At 35.3% G+C, this 18,260-nt stretch overlaps 1 protein-coding gene and 1 pseudogene across 1 annotated transcript in view; one reads left to right on the forward strand and one right to left on the reverse strand.

Moving 5' to 3' along the window:
• Positions 1–16,881, forward strand: part of LOC127421164 (prolyl endopeptidase-like) — a 34,672-nt pseudogene extending 17,791 nt beyond the window's left edge.
• LOC127421162 (ephrin type-A receptor 7-like) overlaps positions 12,014–18,260 on the reverse strand; it is a 210,827-nt gene continuing 204,580 nt past the window's right edge. The window contains exon 19 of the mRNA XM_051663970.1: positions 12,014–12,169. Within this exon, the coding sequence (XP_051519930.1) occupies positions 12,164–12,169 (6 nt within the window). The 3' untranslated portion in view covers positions 12,014–12,163. The remainder of the gene's footprint in view (positions 12,170–18,260) is intronic.

Below are 18,260 nucleotides of genomic sequence, written 5' to 3' on the forward strand. Positions count from 1 at the left end.
GTTTCAGTATATTTTTTATAGTATTTTAAAATATATGTTGCACCATATGTGCACAAGTATGTGTATTTTTAACATCCATACATCAGATTTTTGTTTGGGAACTTTGTAAAATAAGAATTGTTGAGAAAAGTAAATAAAATAAACATGATGCATTTATATTTTTGTGTTTTTGTCTTAAATAATTGTTCTTAGTGACACTTGTTTGGCCTATTTGAATTCACTAAATGCAAAATAAAATCTTTAAATAATAATATTAGCTCACATCACTACACAACAAATAATTAACAGTGATGACAAACACAACACCAGCAACAGCTTAAATAAAGGCAGCAATCAGCAAATAAATTGGACATAATACTTACAACCTAATTATTTCAAATCAGCAACATTGTTCAATACAAAATCGTTTGTGCAGACAACTCTGTTGTGGGAATATTTCGAACATGTGTATTCTTAGAATTTATTAATTTCTTAGTATTTGTGACCCAAAAACCTCTGCATTCTATGTCACCATATGTCATAGACTTTTAGAGTTTGGAATGCAGAATACACCTGCCACAAAGTGCACCCTGACGTATACAGAAAATATTTGCTAATCTTACTATTAAAAGTATGATTGCTTCAGCTGTTGTGCAATGCAGTTTTTAAGAACTCATCACTCTGTAATATGATAACTGCACATCTACATAACTGTAATGCATATTTAAATCTCTTCTATTGCAGATATTTTTATTTCCACAACGTGGATCTGCAGAACCAGGATGTGCTCTATGTGCAGGACTCTTTGGACAGTCCTGCATCTGTGTTCTTTGACCCAAACACTCTTTCAGAGGACAGAACTGTGGCTCTCAAGAGTGAGTTTGACTAATTAACTGATACCGTAATAACTTGTAACATACTTATACAGATATCATACTTTTTCCTTGTTGATCCTTTCACTCCCTTATCCGTTTAGTTCTTTCCTCTTTTATAGTACATGTCCTTACATGTTTCTTCCCTATTTCAAAAGAGGCAAAATATCCAGTCAAACTACAAGAAAAAGAAATTGGAAAATCACTGATTGACAATGATTGATGTAATGTTGAAAACAGTAGAGATGTTTAGATCTGTAAACTTTTTATTTATTTATATACAGTACTGTGCAAAAGTTTTAGGCAATTGGGAAAATGTTGCATAGTGGATGTCCTCAAATATAATGCCATAAATAGTTTTCATTTATCAATTAACAACATACAAAGTCCAGTAAACATAAAAAAAGCTAAATTAATATTTGGTGTGACCACCTTTACCTTTATAACAGCACCAGTTCTCCTAGGTACACCTGGACACAGTTTTTCTTGGTTGTTGGCAGATAGGATGTTCCAAGCTTCTTGGAGAATTTGCCACAGTTCTTCTATCTATTTCGGCTATCTCAGCTGCTTCTGTGTCTTCATGTAATCCCAGACTGACTTCTTGTAATCCCTGGGGGGGGGGCTCTCTGGGGACCATGCCATCTGTTGCAGGGCTCCCCATTCTTCTATTCTATTCTTTTCTATTTGGAAAAGAAATGTTTCAGAGTCTAAAATGTATATTTCCTACTGACACACTAAAGCTGAAAATATAAATAACCATCTTAAGACAAATGTTTTGGTGAAGCATCTTATGTGCCTAAGACATTTGCACAGTGCTGTATATTTCTTTACATGTTTAAAAATTATTATTATTTTGCAGCTTTGTTTTTCTATAATTCTTTTGATTTTTCTTTCTTTCATAACTGTTTTGCACACCCGCTGCTCTATTTTTAGTAACCAAACTTTTTTTTTAAAGACCCCATTCAATTGAAATTTGAGTTTTGTGGCTTTCAGTCCATGTCAATTAGATTTGAGGTAACCTATATGCTAGTATACTTCTAAAGGTTGACTAAGTTAACTTATAGTAGTTTTTTTATTATTAGTCTGCAAAATATTAAAGATTAATCTTGCACTCAGAAACATATACACATTTCTGTCCAATACAATATTAAAATGAGAATGTCCCTTCTCCTAATGGCACCGACTATCAATAACAAGTAGCATATCATGGTTCATAGCTGTGGCATAAATTAAGGGCTATTTAAAAAAAAAAAAAAAAAAAAAAAGGGGTAGAGGCTTATGATTTCCTGTTTCAAAAGGAAATTTGTCCACGTAGAAAAATGTGCTCACTAAGCAACTTCATGGGACCTTTAATCTTTGCTCTCTCTCGCTCTACCTGTTGATTTACAGTGGGTCGCCTGTCAGAGGAGTGCGAGTATTTTGCATACGGTTTGAGCAGTGCAGGCTCTGATTGGGTGACTGTTCACTTCCTGAAGGCCGATGATCTCACCCAGCTGCCTGATGTTCTGGAGAGGGTGAAGTTCAGCTGCCTGGCCTGGACCCATGATGCCAAAGGCATCTTCTACAACTGCTACCCTCGGCAGGATGGCAAGGCCGATGGTATGTGTATTTCCATGCCCAATGACATGAGTTTGAGTGTTTGTGCTTACCACGAAATGTTTATCTGTGTGTTTTGAATAGCTGCTGTCTGTGTTTAAATGTGTCAGTAACTTGCATCAGTGTGAAAGCAAATAACATCTATTTAATAAAGCATATTTTTGGTTAAATACATGTTCACTCAAGAATGAAAATTCTGTTGTCATTTACTTAACCTCATGTTGTTCCAAACCTGTATGACTTTCTGTCTACTGTGGAACACAAAAGGAGGATTGTCAGGTCTCAGTCACCATCCACTTTCATTTAATCTCTTTTTCCAAACAAAGAAGGTGAATGTTGACTGAGGTTGTCAGTCCCTAACATTATGCCAAATATTTTTTTTAAATTCTTTTTTTTTTGAAGAAAGAGAAGAAAGTCAAACAGGTTTGTAATGACTTGAGGGTGAGTAAATGATGACAGTTTTGGGTGAACTATTCCCTTAATATCTATCAACAACATCTATGTGGTATGCTGCCAACTACCACAGAAAATTATTTTGCCTCATACCTCACATTGTAAAAACAAAAAAATGTGTTGACAGCAGTGTTGGGTGTAATGCATTACTAAGTAATTAATTACTGTAATTAAATTACTTTTTAATGAAAAAAGTAAAGAGATTCTACTTCTGATGTAATTGCTTTAAATACTGTATGGACTTTAGAACAATTCTGTATAAAACAATAATGAATTTAAAATAGAAATTTAACTTCGGATGTTAAAATTTTTTTTTTTATTTAGCGCTGCCCCCTTAAATTATTTGGCCAGTTCAATAATAATTTATGTGATTTTATATGATTTATTTGAAAGAATTAAATGAAACATTTTCATGTCTATCCTTGTATTGTTCATCTGGTCAAGGTTGATGTGGGTTTTAAAAAGTAATTAGTAATAAGTAATGGAATTACTTTTCAGACAGAGTAATAAGTACAGTAATCTAATTACACTGTAGAAGATGTAATTAGTAGTTAGTAATTAATTACTTTTTTAGAGTAACTTACCCAACACTGGTTCACAGTTGCATGGAAGGGACAAGTGTGCAAATTGTATTAAACCAAGAATATAATTTCTTAAGTGCAGTGAGTTGGTTGTGGTTTGTCCTTTCTAGGCACTGAGACCACAACAAACCTAAACCAGAAACTTTACTGTCATGTGATTGGCACCAGCCAATCAGAGGACATCCTGCTGGGAGAATTTCCTGAGAACCCAAAATGGCACAGTAGCTTTACTGTAAGAGAACACTGAATTTATACACAACTCACTATTTAGAAAGATAAAATGAAGAAACTTAGCCCCACACTTCATGCAATGTGATGAAATATATTATAAAGAATGAGCTAAAATTATGTGTTCTTTAAATAATTTTTCTTCATTCTCATGTTCTCTTTTTCTTACACACCATTCTTCTCCTTTTTCTCCAGATTTCTTATGATGGCAGGTATGCAGTACTGTCCATCACTGAAGGCTGTGAGCCAGTGAACGTCTGTGGTACTGTGACCTGCAACAGCTGGCCAGCGGCATCACAGGTCAGTCCACGTGTGAATGATTGGAATGGGGATGTGGCCTACAAACAAACATAAAGAGAGAGAAACAAATACTTAGACAACAAAAACAAACAAACAGACAGACAGACAGACAGACAGACGACAAAGAAACAAACCAAAAAATAATTATGGGAAAGAAACAAAGAAGAAAACAAACAAACAAACAAAATACTTATAGAAATTAGATAGACAGGACAGACAAACAAACAGACAAATATATATATATATATATATATATATATATATATATATATATATATATATGGTTGAATATTCCAAGTTTACATACATTTAGGTTGAAATCATTAAAACTAATTTTTTTAACCACTCCACAGATTTCATATTAGCAAACTATAGTTTTGGCAAGTCGTTTAGGACATCTGCTTTGTGCATGACATGAGTAATTTTTCCAACAATTGTTTACAGACAATTTGTTTCACTTTTAATGGATTATCACAATTCCAGTTTACATACATTAAGTTAATTGTGCCTTTAAGCAGCTTGAAAATTCCAGAAAATTATGTCAAGCCTTTAGACAATTAGCTTCTGATAGGTTAATTGGAGTCAATTGGAGGTGTACCTGTGGATGTATTTTAAGGCCTACCTTCAAACTCAGTGCCTCTTTGCTTGACATCATGGGGAAATCAAAAGAAATCAGCAAAGACCTCAGAAAAAAAAATGTGAACCTCCACAAGTCTGGTTCATCTTTGGGAGCAATTTCTAAATTACTGAAGGTACCACGTTCATCTGTACAAACAATAGTACGCAAGTATAAACACCATGGGACCACGCAGCCATCATACCACTCAGGAAGGAGACACATTCTGTCTCCTAGAGATGAACGTAGTTTGGAGCGAAAAGTGCAAATCACTCCCAGAACAACAGCAAAGGACCTTGTGAAGATGCTGGAGGAAACAGGTAGACAAGTATCTATATCCACAGTAAAACGAGTCCTATATCGACATAACCTGAAAGGCTGCTCAGCAAGCAAGTATCCACTGCTCCAACGCCATAAAAAAGCCAGACTGCAATTTGAAAGTGCACATGGGGACAAAAATCTTACTGTTTGAAGAAATTTCCTCTGGCCTGATGAAACTAAAATTTAACTGTTTGGCCATAATGACCATCGTTATCTTTGGAGGAAAAAGGGTGAGGTTTGCAAGCCGAAGAATACCATCCCAACTGTGAAGCATGGGGGTGGAAGCATCATGTTGTGGGGGTGCTTTGCTGCAGGAGCAACTGGTGCACTTTACAAAACTGATGGCATCAAGAGGAAGGAAAATTATGTGGATATATTGAAGCAACATCTCAAGACATCAGCCAGGAAGTTAAAGCTCGGTCACAAATGGGTCTTCCAAATGGACAATGACCCAAAGCATACCTCAAAAATTGTGGCAAAATGTCTTAAGGACAACAAAGTCAAGGTATTTGAGTGGCCATCACAAAGCTCTGACCTCAATCCGATAGAAAATTTGTGGGTACAACTGAAAAAGCATGTGCAAGCAAGGAGGACTACAAACCTGACTCAGTTACACCAGTTCTGTCTGGAGGAATGAGCCAAAATTCCAGCAGCTTATTGTGAGACGCTTGTGGAAGTCTACCCAAAACGTTTGTCCCAAGTTACACAATTGAAAGGCAACGCTACCAAAATACTAACAAAGTGTATGTAAACTTTTGACCCACTGGCAATGTGATGAAAGAAATAAAAGCTGAAATAAATAACAATTCTCTCTACTATTATTCTGACATTTCACATTCTTAAAATAAAGTAGTGATCCTAACTGACCTAAGACAGGGAATGTTTTCTACGATTAAACGTCAGGAATTGTGAAAAACTGAGTTTAAATGTATTTAGCTAATGTGTATGTAAACTTGTGACTTCAACTGTGTATATACTTAAATAAAATTAAACAAACAAGCAAAAATACAAAATACTTCTTGTAAATTAAACAAACAAACAAAACACTTCTGAGAAATTAAACAAGCAAGCAAACAAACAAACAAAATACTTATTAATATTAAACAAGCAAACAAATACTTCTAGTAAATTAAACATTAAACAAGCAAACAAAATACTTTCAGGAAATTATGTACAGTACATGAACATGCTTTTTTGAAAAGGTTTCTAATGAGTTGTCTGTATATATGTTTGGAAAACAGAGCACTGAAGCATATACACACAAACAAACAAATTGTATATATTATTATTTTTATTACAGGTTTGCTGCCATGGGTGAAGCTGGTTGATACATTTGAAGCACAGTACACATACATCACAAACGAGGGCACTGTCTTCACTTTACGCACCAACCTGGATGCTCCACGTTACCGCCTCATTAACATAGACCTGCAAAAACCAGAGCGGACACAATGGAGAACCCTCATATTCCAGCACGAGAAGGACGTCCTGGGTAAGAGAACATCTCTCACACACACGGAAGTCTGGAAGAAGCTTAACATGTATCCATTCAAATTCCAAGAAAAGCAAGAATAAAATATTTAGTCAAAATATTGGGCTAATATTAGATTAATTGGAAGTTGTTACAGAAGTGTGTAACTGTTGTTGTTCAGGGCCACAGTGGCTGCTCTGGATTGAGGAAACAATGCACATGCTCAGAAGTGTGATTATTTGATGATGGATGGATGAATGATTTAGAAATGAATAATTTGCATTTTAAAGTCCTAATGATGTGAAATAAAGATGCTGATGACCTCTGCATTTTATTACAACATGGCCTTGAAAATCTAAGAAGGTGGAATGATTCTGTATGTGACCTGCTCCATTATTATGAGTCACTTTGTTCCAGAGACACATTTTGAGTTTTATGCACTAACTAAAGTAAAATGCAAAGCATGTAAATAATTATACCGGCCAACATTTAAATGATTAAATCTCCATAATGGTATGGAGTAGAAATGTAAGAACTATCATTGTTAGAAAGCTTAGACTTTCCTTCTTACTATAGTGCATAAAACTCAAAATGATGGAGCAGGTTACATATGTCAGTCCATATATACACTTATAAACACAAACGATTTATATACAGCATACACATAAGCGCGCATGCCCCCCCCCCCCCACACACACATTGTGCAAGATGTGCCGTTTACGAAATGTCATGATTGCATCACAGAGCTTTAAAGTGGTCGACTGCAGCATCCAAAATACTTTCAAGTCAACCAGATGCTTTAGTAAATTTGTATTATTTATGGAGAGTACCAAATTGCATATGTCAAGTAATGCTGTATGTTTTCATTTAGGAACACACTAAAAAGCTGCATCGTTTCTTTTCTGTCATATAAGGGATACAGGTGCTAATTGTTGCACTTTTTACCCTTTACAGTACATTTTTGTAATGGTTTTTCAGCAAATTATGAAGCACAAAACAATTTATGAAACAACGAAAATGTTAAAAGTAACATAAAAAATACCAAACCATTGTTTTGTCCAACAGATATTGTCATTCATAAATTATATAATTAACAACATATAATACACATGACAACCTGCAAATTATATACTTGTTAATAATATAAATAACAGCATTTAATACACATGACAACCTTACATTTATGAAAAATACCCTTGTCCTATGAGTAAAGTTAAACTTTTCAGTGAAAATCTACTTTCATTATATGGTTGACCCTTGCCTTAATGAAAACCAGCATGGTTTTACCATGTTCTGTTGTTTACCCCACAGCTATTATGGAAATGTTACACTATTGGAATTTTAGTTTAGAGGATAGAATTCACAACCCATTTGTCAATCAGACCTTTGGATAAGCTTCCCATTGTGACAAATAGCCCATCTGCCATGCATTTTCCACTGTAGAATATTTCATTTCAAAACTCTCGAAATAGGGCTGGCTTATGTTTTCTAAGTATTATGAGTACACAAGCTCTGTGGCCTACACACACACACACACACACATTTCCTCTTCACCCACACCATCATTAACTCATTTCCAATAATAAAAAAAATAAAATAAAAAAATGTAACTGCAGCCTGACTTTAAGGTTCATTTTCTTATTTACAGGCTTTGTGGAGTGTGTGAACCAGCGCCATCTTCTGGTGAATTATGTGCATGACGTAAAAGACATACTACAGCTCTACGAACTAGACTCAGGTACACTGACCCGAGACTTGCCGTTAGATGTGGGCACTGTAGTCGGACTCAGCTGCAAAAAGAAGCATCCAGACTTTTTCTACAAGTTCACCTCTTTCACTACACCAGGTAAACACACACATGGTAATAGACATATTCAGAAATGCAGTCAGTTAGATGATCATTTCAACTCAACTTAATACAATAATGCCACATTTTCTATTGTAAAATTTCTTGTATAATTACTATTTATGGTCTTATATTAATTGCCTATCTGGAGTACTTTCAAATCATATTCTGTATTTCTAACACCTAAGGCATAATCTACCACTGTGACCTGAGTCAACCCAACCCAGAGCCCACAGTCTTCCAACAGGTGCAAGTAAAAGGCTTCCAGCCGAGTGACTACCAGACAACTCAGGTCAGGCAGCACTCAGTCTTAAAATAACACAATGAATCACAGCAGGCCTCAGGGACACTTTATAATATATTACAAAATAAATATGCAGTACACATGCCTGAAACTCGAGGAACCTGTTTGTGTGTTTCGCTGGTGTTTTACCCCAGTAAGGATGGCACAAAGATCCCAATGTTCATGGTACATGCACGTGGCATAGAAAAAGATTGCTCTCAACCAGTCTTCCTCTATGGTTATGGAGGCTTTGAGAACTCAGTTCAGCCATACTACAAGTCAATATTGCAAGCAAGCCGTTTGTCAGGCTGAATAAGATAGGAAGAAAGAAAAGGAGGAGTCTTTAAAGAAATATTCCAAGTTAAATACAATTTAAGCTCTATTGACAGCATCTGCTGTTCATAGCATTGATGTTCATTTTAGGCTACAAGTATGGATTTTCTGTGATTGTCGACAAAATGCCACTGTTGTCCATAGAGCTTAAGTTGTATTTAACCTGTAAGTTTCTATTTAAGAGTTAGAGAGTGAGAGAAAAATGTGAATATCTTAAAATAGCAAATTATTTCGTTCCTTCTTTGTATGTGAGCAGTACTGCATATGTGCTTTTTATATGACATCTGGGTGGTATCCTGGCTGTAGCTAACATCAGAGGAGGAGGACAGTATGGCCAAACCTGGCACAAAGGTTAATCAAATCCTCACTTCATTCAAACTCAGATGTGTTTAATGTGCTTATTTATAAAAAAAAAAATTATACATATATAAATACATACCTACATATATATATATATATATATATATATATATATATATATATATATATATATATATATATATATATATATATATATATATATATATATATATATATATATATATATATATATATATATATATATATATATATATATATATATATATATATATATATATATATATATATATATATGTATATATATATATATATGTATATATATATACATATATATATACATATACATATATATATACATATACATATATATATATATATATATATATATATATATATATATATATATACATACATATATATACATATATATATATATATATATATATATATATATACATATATATATATATATACACTATATTGCCAAAAGTATTCGCTCACCCATCCAAATAATTGAATTCAGGTGTTCCAATCACTTCCATGGCCACAGGTGTATAAAATGAAGCACCTAGGCATGCAGACTGCTTCTACAAACATTTGTGAAAGAATGGGCCACTCTCAGGAGCTCAGTGAATTCCAGCGTGGTACTGCGATAGGATGCCACCTGTGCAACAAGTCCAGTCGTGAAATTTCCTCGCTACTAAATATTCCACATTCAACTGCCAGTGGTATTATAACAAAGTGGAAGCGATTGGGAATGACAGCAACTCAGCCACGAAGTGGTAGGCCACGTAAAATGACAGAGCGGGGTCAGCGGATGCTGAGGCGCATAGTGCGCAGAGGTCGCCAACTTTCTGCAGAGTCAATCGCTACAGACCTCCAAAGTTCATGTGGCCTTCAGATTAGCTCAAGAGCAGTGCGTAGAGAGCTTCATGGAATGGGTTTCCATGGCCGAGCAGCTGCATCCAAGCCATAAATCACCCAGTGCAATGCAAAGTGTCGGATTGCAGTGGTGAAAAGCACGCCACCACTGGACTCTAGAGCAGTGGAGACGCGTTCTCTGGAGTGACGAATCACGCTTCTCCATCTGGCAATCTGATGGATGAGTCTGGGTTTCGCGGTTGCCAGGAGAACGGTACTTGTCTGACTGCATTGTGCCAACTGTGATGTTTGGTGGAGGGGGGATTATGGTGTGGGGTTGTTTTTCAGGAGCTGGGCTTGGCCCCTTAGTTCCAGTGAAAGGAACTCTGAATGCTTCAGCATACCAAGAGATTTTGGACAATTCCATGCACACAACTTTGTGGGAACAGTTTGGGGATGGCCCCTTCCTGTTCCAACATGACTGCGCACCAGTGCACAGAGCAAGGTCCATAAAGACATGGATGAGCGAGTTTGGTGTGGAAGAACTTGACTGGCCTGCACAGAGTCCTGACCTCAACCCGATAGAGCACCTTTGGGATGAATTAGAGCGAAGACTGCGAGCCAGGCCTTCTCGTCCAACATCAGTGTCTGACCTCACAAATGCGCTTCTGGAAGAATGGTCAAAAATTCCCATAAACACACTCCTAAACCTTGTGGAAAGCCTTCCCAGAAGAGTTGAAGCTGTTATAGCTGCAAAGGGTGGGCCGACGTCATATTAAACCCTATGGATTAAGAATGGGATGTCACTTAAGTTCATATGCGTCTAAAGGCAGGTGAGCGAATACTTTTGGCAATATAGTATGTATATATATATATATATATATAATATATATATATATATAATATATGTAACATTTAATCAAAAAGCCCACAGCTGTAATTAGTCAGTCAATTTTAAACTTGTACAACTTGAGATTGGCATATGAGGAAAAAGCCGTTTGCTGCTTTGCATGAAAGTGAGCTTTTTACTAGTTGTGAAAGTTTGATGTTTCAAATTGAGTCACTCATATACTGCCTGCTGGGTTATGTGTTTGACAAGCTTCCTGTGTAGGGCTGAACTAGAAAATGACTGTTTAAAACCAAAATGTAAGAACTGGTCCATCATTTTTGTACTTGACTCTTATTTATTATTCATCTTTTCAAACAAAACACACAAAATAAAAACACAAACAAACCACACACACACACACACACACACACAAAAATAATATCATGCATGTGAAATATGGGCAGTAAGTGACAGCAGTGTGATATGCTACATTTCATCTAATTTAAAACATCTATTTTTTTAATCACTGATTATTTTATTAATTTTTAATACATAAAATATATAATTAACAATTATTGTATAATTAAAAATAATTGTAATTAAAAATAGATTTTATAATTAACAAATAAAAATTTATATATGATTATTTTATAATTATTATGCATCCATTATATTACTGAGACTTTTGGCCAACTTTTGAGGCAAATTACTGAAATTCAATGGAATATTATATAGTTTTTATTTATTTATTTTTATTAATTTGTCACATTGCAGGGTTGAAGTGAATTGCAATAGTAAAAAGATGATTTAATATGCTTTAAAACCAAAAACAAAATGGTGATCAGCCGAGTGACTACCAGACAACTCAGGTCAGGCAGCACACAGTCTTAAAAAAGCATCATAAAAACAACATTTCCCTTATACATTCACTTCAGCTGTTAGAGCATGGCCCTAACAGCGCAATGGTCATATGTTTGATTCCAGGGAACACATGAAGTGATAAAATGTACCTTGAATGCACATAAGTCACTTCAATAATAAAATAACAAGCATCTGCTAAAGTGTAAAGAAAAACTGAATTCAAGTGTGCGCTATTTATTTTTTATGCTTTCAGCTGGCACTCTTAGGAACAAGCAGAACTGTTTTGATGACTTCCAGTGTGCTGCTGAGTACTTGATCCAAGAGGGATACACCACTGTCAGCCACATCGCCATCAACGGAGCCTCCAATGGGGGCCTGCTCATGGGTACATTTCATGGAAGAGCGTGTGGCGTCAGAGCTGTATAGAGGAAGGCAGATAGACACAATCATTTCCAGCTAATAAAGAACAGGCAATAAGATTCGACAGTCTTAGCACACATACGCCTTTTGCATATGGTTAAATTAGAGGGGTGTTTTAATGAAAACGTACGGATGTGCAGCTGTGCGGCTCTAATGATGTGTGCCGTTACTCACAGCTAGCTCATCTACTGAGTAAACATAACATCGGCATTCACAGTCACCGCTTTCTTGCATAAGTCACACCAGCAGCTGCTGCGAGAGGCAAAGATGTGCTCGTCTCTCGCTCGCTCGTGATAAGAAAGCTCACTTTGTCACTCTCATTAAACAGCACATTTAATAGGAGATACAGTCGTTAGATGGGTGGCACTCACCAGCTGGCAGTGCAAATTCAGTTTCAATCTCTGTCTTATTCATAAATGGGAGACCGGATTGAGTCAGTGCAGTAGTTGCTTATAGGGGCTCCAAAAAGTATTTAGACACTTAAAGGCATAGATCGACCACAAATGAAACTTCTGTCATCATTCACTTACCATCATGTTGTTTTATACACTTATGGCTTACTTTTCCCCATGGAACATAAAAAGAGATGTAAGACAGAATGTTGGCTTCAGTCACCATTTACTTCTTTTGTATGGAAATAAGATGCAATGTAAGTGAATGGTGACTGAGGCTAACTTTCTACGTTCCTTTTGTGTTCCACATAGAATGAAAGTCATATGGGTTTGGAAAAACATGACAGTGGGTGAATGATGACAGAAGTTTCATTTCTGGGTGAACTATCCCTTTAAGCCACACTTAAAAATGTATGCATGTTTTTGCATTACATAACACAATATCAAAATGTAACATCACCTACAATGTGGAGAGCAGCAAATGGTCCCCATGAGGAAAACAGCTTACTGAACATACTAAATGATGTCTTCATAAAAATCTAAAAATGCAAAAAAAAAAAAAAAAAAAAAAAAAAAGGTTTGTAGTGTTAGGTTTAGGAGATAAAACAAATACAATTAGCAGTATAAAAATAACAGAAGTGAATGGAAAGTCCCCATCATGACAGAACATTAAAACATATATATATGTATATAAACATGTGGGTGGTGGGTAATAATCAGAACAAGACGAGTGTGGGAGTGTGTGTGTGTAGGTGGTAAACCGGTTTGAAAGTAGTGGCTGTGAATAAATTACTAAGCATTTCAATCTTCTTTAAACTGAATGTGTGTGAGATTAGTGTATGTGATGTGTTGAGCTACAGTATGTTTAGTCATAGTGTAGTTATGTGGCTTTTAAATATGTGAGTTGTGTCAAATATTTCTGGTATTTGTGAGCAGTATTTCAAAACATTTTTAAGCCCACTCATTCAGGTGTATGATTCAGAGTGTCTGGTAAATGTGGACTGTGTAAGTCCATTACAGCGAGAGAGGCACAATCTGTTTTTCTCCTCCAGCGGCATGTGTGAACCAACGGCCGGAGCTCTTCGGCTGTGCGGTGGCCGAGGTTGGGGTCATGGACATGCTCAAGTTTCACAAATTTACCATCGGTCATGCCTGGACCACTGACTACGGCTGTGCAGATGACCCTGAACAGTTTAAATGGCTCATCAAGTAAGACTTCCTATCTGCTGGACAGTCTATAACCATATACCCCATAATAATACTTTAATGTTCCATTATGCTTATAAAATAAATGTCTAATATAGGCTGTGTCCGAAACCAAAGATGTTTTGGAATGAAGGTACCTTTAAGACTGACTTTCAAGGCCTCAGAATCATTCCATTTCAAATATGATCAAATATGAATTTTAATATGAATTGTGTAATTTTGGCACCATCAGATTCTGTAAAAAAAAAAAAAAAAAATATATATATATATATATATATATATATATATATATATATATATATATATATATATATATATATATATATTATAATAATAATAATAATAATAATATCTAAATAGTTTTTCTGAACACTCTTGCCACTCTGCTATTGTTTGCAAAAACGAGTAAATTCACAGCTAATCAGCGTATTACAGGTAGGCTACTCCCGCCCCAAAGTCACGCAATTGGTTGAGCCAGAAGGTCACTCAAGTGTCACTCAAACTAAGGGAACAAAAAATATTTTAAAGCGCTACAGAAGCGCTAATGTTTACATTATTCGAAATAAAAAAAAGAAATAAATATATTTAAAAAAATCACATCAGGATGTTGGTTCATATTATAAAAATATGTATTTATAAGCATTACCGGTCTGAATTGTCTCCATACTCTTAATGCTTAGAATTGAATTCACTCTTAAACCGGAGACAGTTTGTTTTTGAAGATCAGCCTAATCAAAATCAGCTGAGGACTTTAGAGAATTGTAAAAGACTGAACTGTACGATGACAGTGTAAACAGACCACAGCAATCCCCTGCATCTTTTGGGTTTCAAAGAATTATCTGATGGCTTGCTTTCAAGAAGACCATGAAGAGGGCACTTTAAGTGGTTTGATGATAGTGGTGAGTGTTATTTAATTTCATATAGATCTCTGCTTGACTGTTTTAGTAGTTTTAACATGATTGCACGGTAAATTTATCTATTCTCACTGGCGTGGGTTACTTTCAGAATCAGAATGAGCTTTATTGCCAAGTATGCTTACACATACAAGGAATTTGTCTTGATGACAGGAGCTTCCAGAGCATAATACAATACAGCAACAAGACAGATATAATAATAAAATGTATTATGTTAAATACATACCAATGGCCATTCAAGGGCTGATGTATTTACTTTATTGGGCAAGCTTTTACATATGTGTCATTGGCGAGTCTACTGTGATCAAATACTGTATGTTGGTAGTTTGCAACTGTCTGGGTCATGAGCGAATGTTTAGGGGCATGGCTCATGAATATTAATTAGTTTATTATTATGACGTTGGTTAACCCGTGTAGAGCTGTAGATCACATGACATAATTAATATTCATGCGCTAGCTAGCCAAGGGCCCTGGGGAAGCTTAACCTGGCCCTGGTTGCATAAGCCATTTTCTTAAAAACGAACTACAGGTAACGCAATATAATTCAGTATATTCATTATGTGCTTTTATTTCAGGAGCTCAGGTTGTTTAATCTTACATCTTAAAAATATGAATCTTTAAATAACTAAGTGATTTGTAAATTTTTCAAGATATCTTGAAATATTTGCATATTTGGTTCAAGTTTGGTCTTTTACAGTTTGATATATATATATATATATATATATATATATATATATATATATATATATATATATATATATATATATATATATAAAATTCTGCCATTTTAAACAGTATGGCCAACTGAAATATTATTTTGTCTACTAAAATTATATGCCATTTTTGTCAGAGTTAAACAGACTAAAATGAATAATAATGACATATTAAAATAAAGACTAAAATCGAATTCAAAAGACAAAAATTATGACTAAAATGATTTAAAATCAAAAGTTTCAAATATTTCAGTTCAAAAGGTAATTTTATTTTTTATTAATTATTTTTATTTTATTTTACGGTGACAAGGGAGCCTTCACACCACATTTGGGGTAAAAGGCCCCCAGGGGCTTTTAGTGATATTGTGTAAATAAAGGGACAATAGTTATAGGGCAAAATTTGTCAATTTAGGCAAATATATATAAAATAAATAAATAAATAAATAAAATAAAATTTGTAAGTAACAAATTAAGATAATGCTTAATCAAAATAACTACTTCAAAAAAGGGTTAACTATTTTCTGTTAATTTCAGTCACATTTAGTATTTCATAACATCTCAAGTATTCTATAAACAAATGAATCTCCATTGTAACTGGATTATTCAAAGTGAGCACACTTTGAACATTATTCATAACAAATCTCTTCATGGATCAGGAATATTTAGCAGTTTATTGACAAACAGAAGTTTAGGGAAGTACTATGGTAGTTTCTGTTGCTGTTAAGTGTTTTGGGAGAAAATAAAATCAAAAGTGCCTTTTGCCCCGGGGGCCTTTAGCCCTATTGTACCCTAATTTATGTTGCCAATCAGGCAACGAATACAATGCCCAAAACAACTTCTTTCAGCCAATTAAATTTCAGGCAAGATTACAAGATTACTACCTTCTAGTACTGCCTGACAAGGCAGCATTTTCAGCTTTCAGACACAGCTAAATTGTAATGGGGTTCAAAGTTTTAAGTCTGGTCATTTCCTCCACAGGTACTCGCCCCTTCATAACCTTCTGCAGTCCTCTCGAGACGGGCACCCGTACCCCGCTATGCTGCTGCTGACTGCCGATCATGATGACCACGTAGTGCCCCTGCACACTCTGAAGTATGTGGCCACTCTACAGTATGGAGTGGGCCGCAGCCCTGGGCAGACTCAGCCGCTGCTGGTCAGAGTGGATACACGCAGTGGACATGGTGCAGGGAAACCCACCGCCAATGCTATCTTGGAAGACACACACATATTTGTCTTCATAGCTCAGACACTGGGACTGAGCTGGAGGGACTGAGAGTGAGAGAGAGTCAGAGAAAGGAGGGAGAAAGGTACAAATTGTCTAGTGATTTGTGGAAATTGTCTGTCACCCTGCAGAGTGATAGAGTAAGGAATACCATATATGTAGGTAGCAACTGAATGGAGGTATAAAACATGGAAAGTACTGAATGACTAGATGTTTTCATTTTCCACAGTGGTCAGCAATCATTTGTGGACAATTTTTACTCTCTTAGCACAGCAATGTTCAGTAAAGTATGGTTTATATATTCTTCATTATATTTCTAATATTAAATAATTTGTTCAATCAAATTATTCTTTAATTACAGTCGTCAAATAACTGGTTTACATTAATTGTAATACCCAAACAAGCCACTAAAGGGCAGTAAAGAACTGCAAAAACCGTGTCAACTGTTCTACATGACCACACATACAGTGGCACCAAAAAGTATTTGGACACTTCAGCCACACTTAAAAATGTATTAAGTCATTGCATTAGATTACAAAATATAAAGCCAAGAGGCATTTATTACAAAAAGATAGCACAAGCACACTTTTCAATTAAAACACAAAAAGAGGCTTGTTAGATTATAAACAATTAAACGATAGATATACTGTCCAAAATTAAGACAAAAACTGGAAAAGGAATGAGAAAAATACTGGAGGATTCATTCATTCGTTCATTCATTCATTCATTCATTCATTCAGAAAGAAAGAAAATTTCGATAACACTTCACACTGTGGTGCCCACGTTACACATGAACTTAATTACAATAGCGATAACAATGTGTAATTATATATTGTTCCACAACATAATTACATGCTAAGTGCATGTTATTAATAATGAGTACTCAGTACTTTAGTAATTAAACTGAAACTTGGATATGTTCATGTAAAATGTGACCTATATTTAAAGGCAGATTGCTTTGGTGAAACCCACCAAATAAAGGGAGGGAAAGAACTTCGGAAGGAGACATGAAAAGAGATAAACATTTTAAGGGAAAAAATGAGTGTGTTCAACTGTGGTCACAGAGAGTTTAATCTAGGCTTGCCCAAAACCTGAGAATTAATCTGATGAAGTGTGACAGCCCCTGAACAGAGCAGGAAACAGCTTGGACTGTAAACTCCAGATGTGATGACTCAAACAAGACTTTCTGATGAATGCACATTCAAAGAGTTGAGATCTGACTCAAGAATTTAAGTGAAGTTAACTGAGGCAAAATCGCCTCTTAAAGGGATAGTTCACCCAAAAATGAAAATTCAGTCAAACTCTACTTCCCCTCAGGTCTTTTTCACAGCTGAAAGAAAAGACACCTTTAAGAGAATGTCAAGGCTGCTCTTTTCCATACAAAAACTTAGAAGGACAATAAAAGTAATCCATATGATTTTCATTGAATAACAACTTAAAAAGTCAATTCGTTCCTCACACGAAGCTGTCGCAGGGCTTCAGAAGACATTAGAATAAACCTGATGATTCATGTTATCTCAGCATGATTTGAGAATGTTCAAAAAAGCATCTTGTGTGCGTCAGTTGACCTTTTCTATAAAAGGAGACAATCTCTCAAATTGGCTTTCATTTGATTAGTGACCTGGAAATAGTGCAGTATCTT

Source organism: Myxocyprinus asiaticus, chromosome 30 (assembly GCF_019703515.2).
Source record: "Myxocyprinus asiaticus isolate MX2 ecotype Aquarium Trade chromosome 30, UBuf_Myxa_2, whole genome shotgun sequence".
NCBI lineage: Eukaryota > Metazoa > Chordata > Actinopteri > Cypriniformes > Catostomidae > Myxocyprinus > Myxocyprinus asiaticus.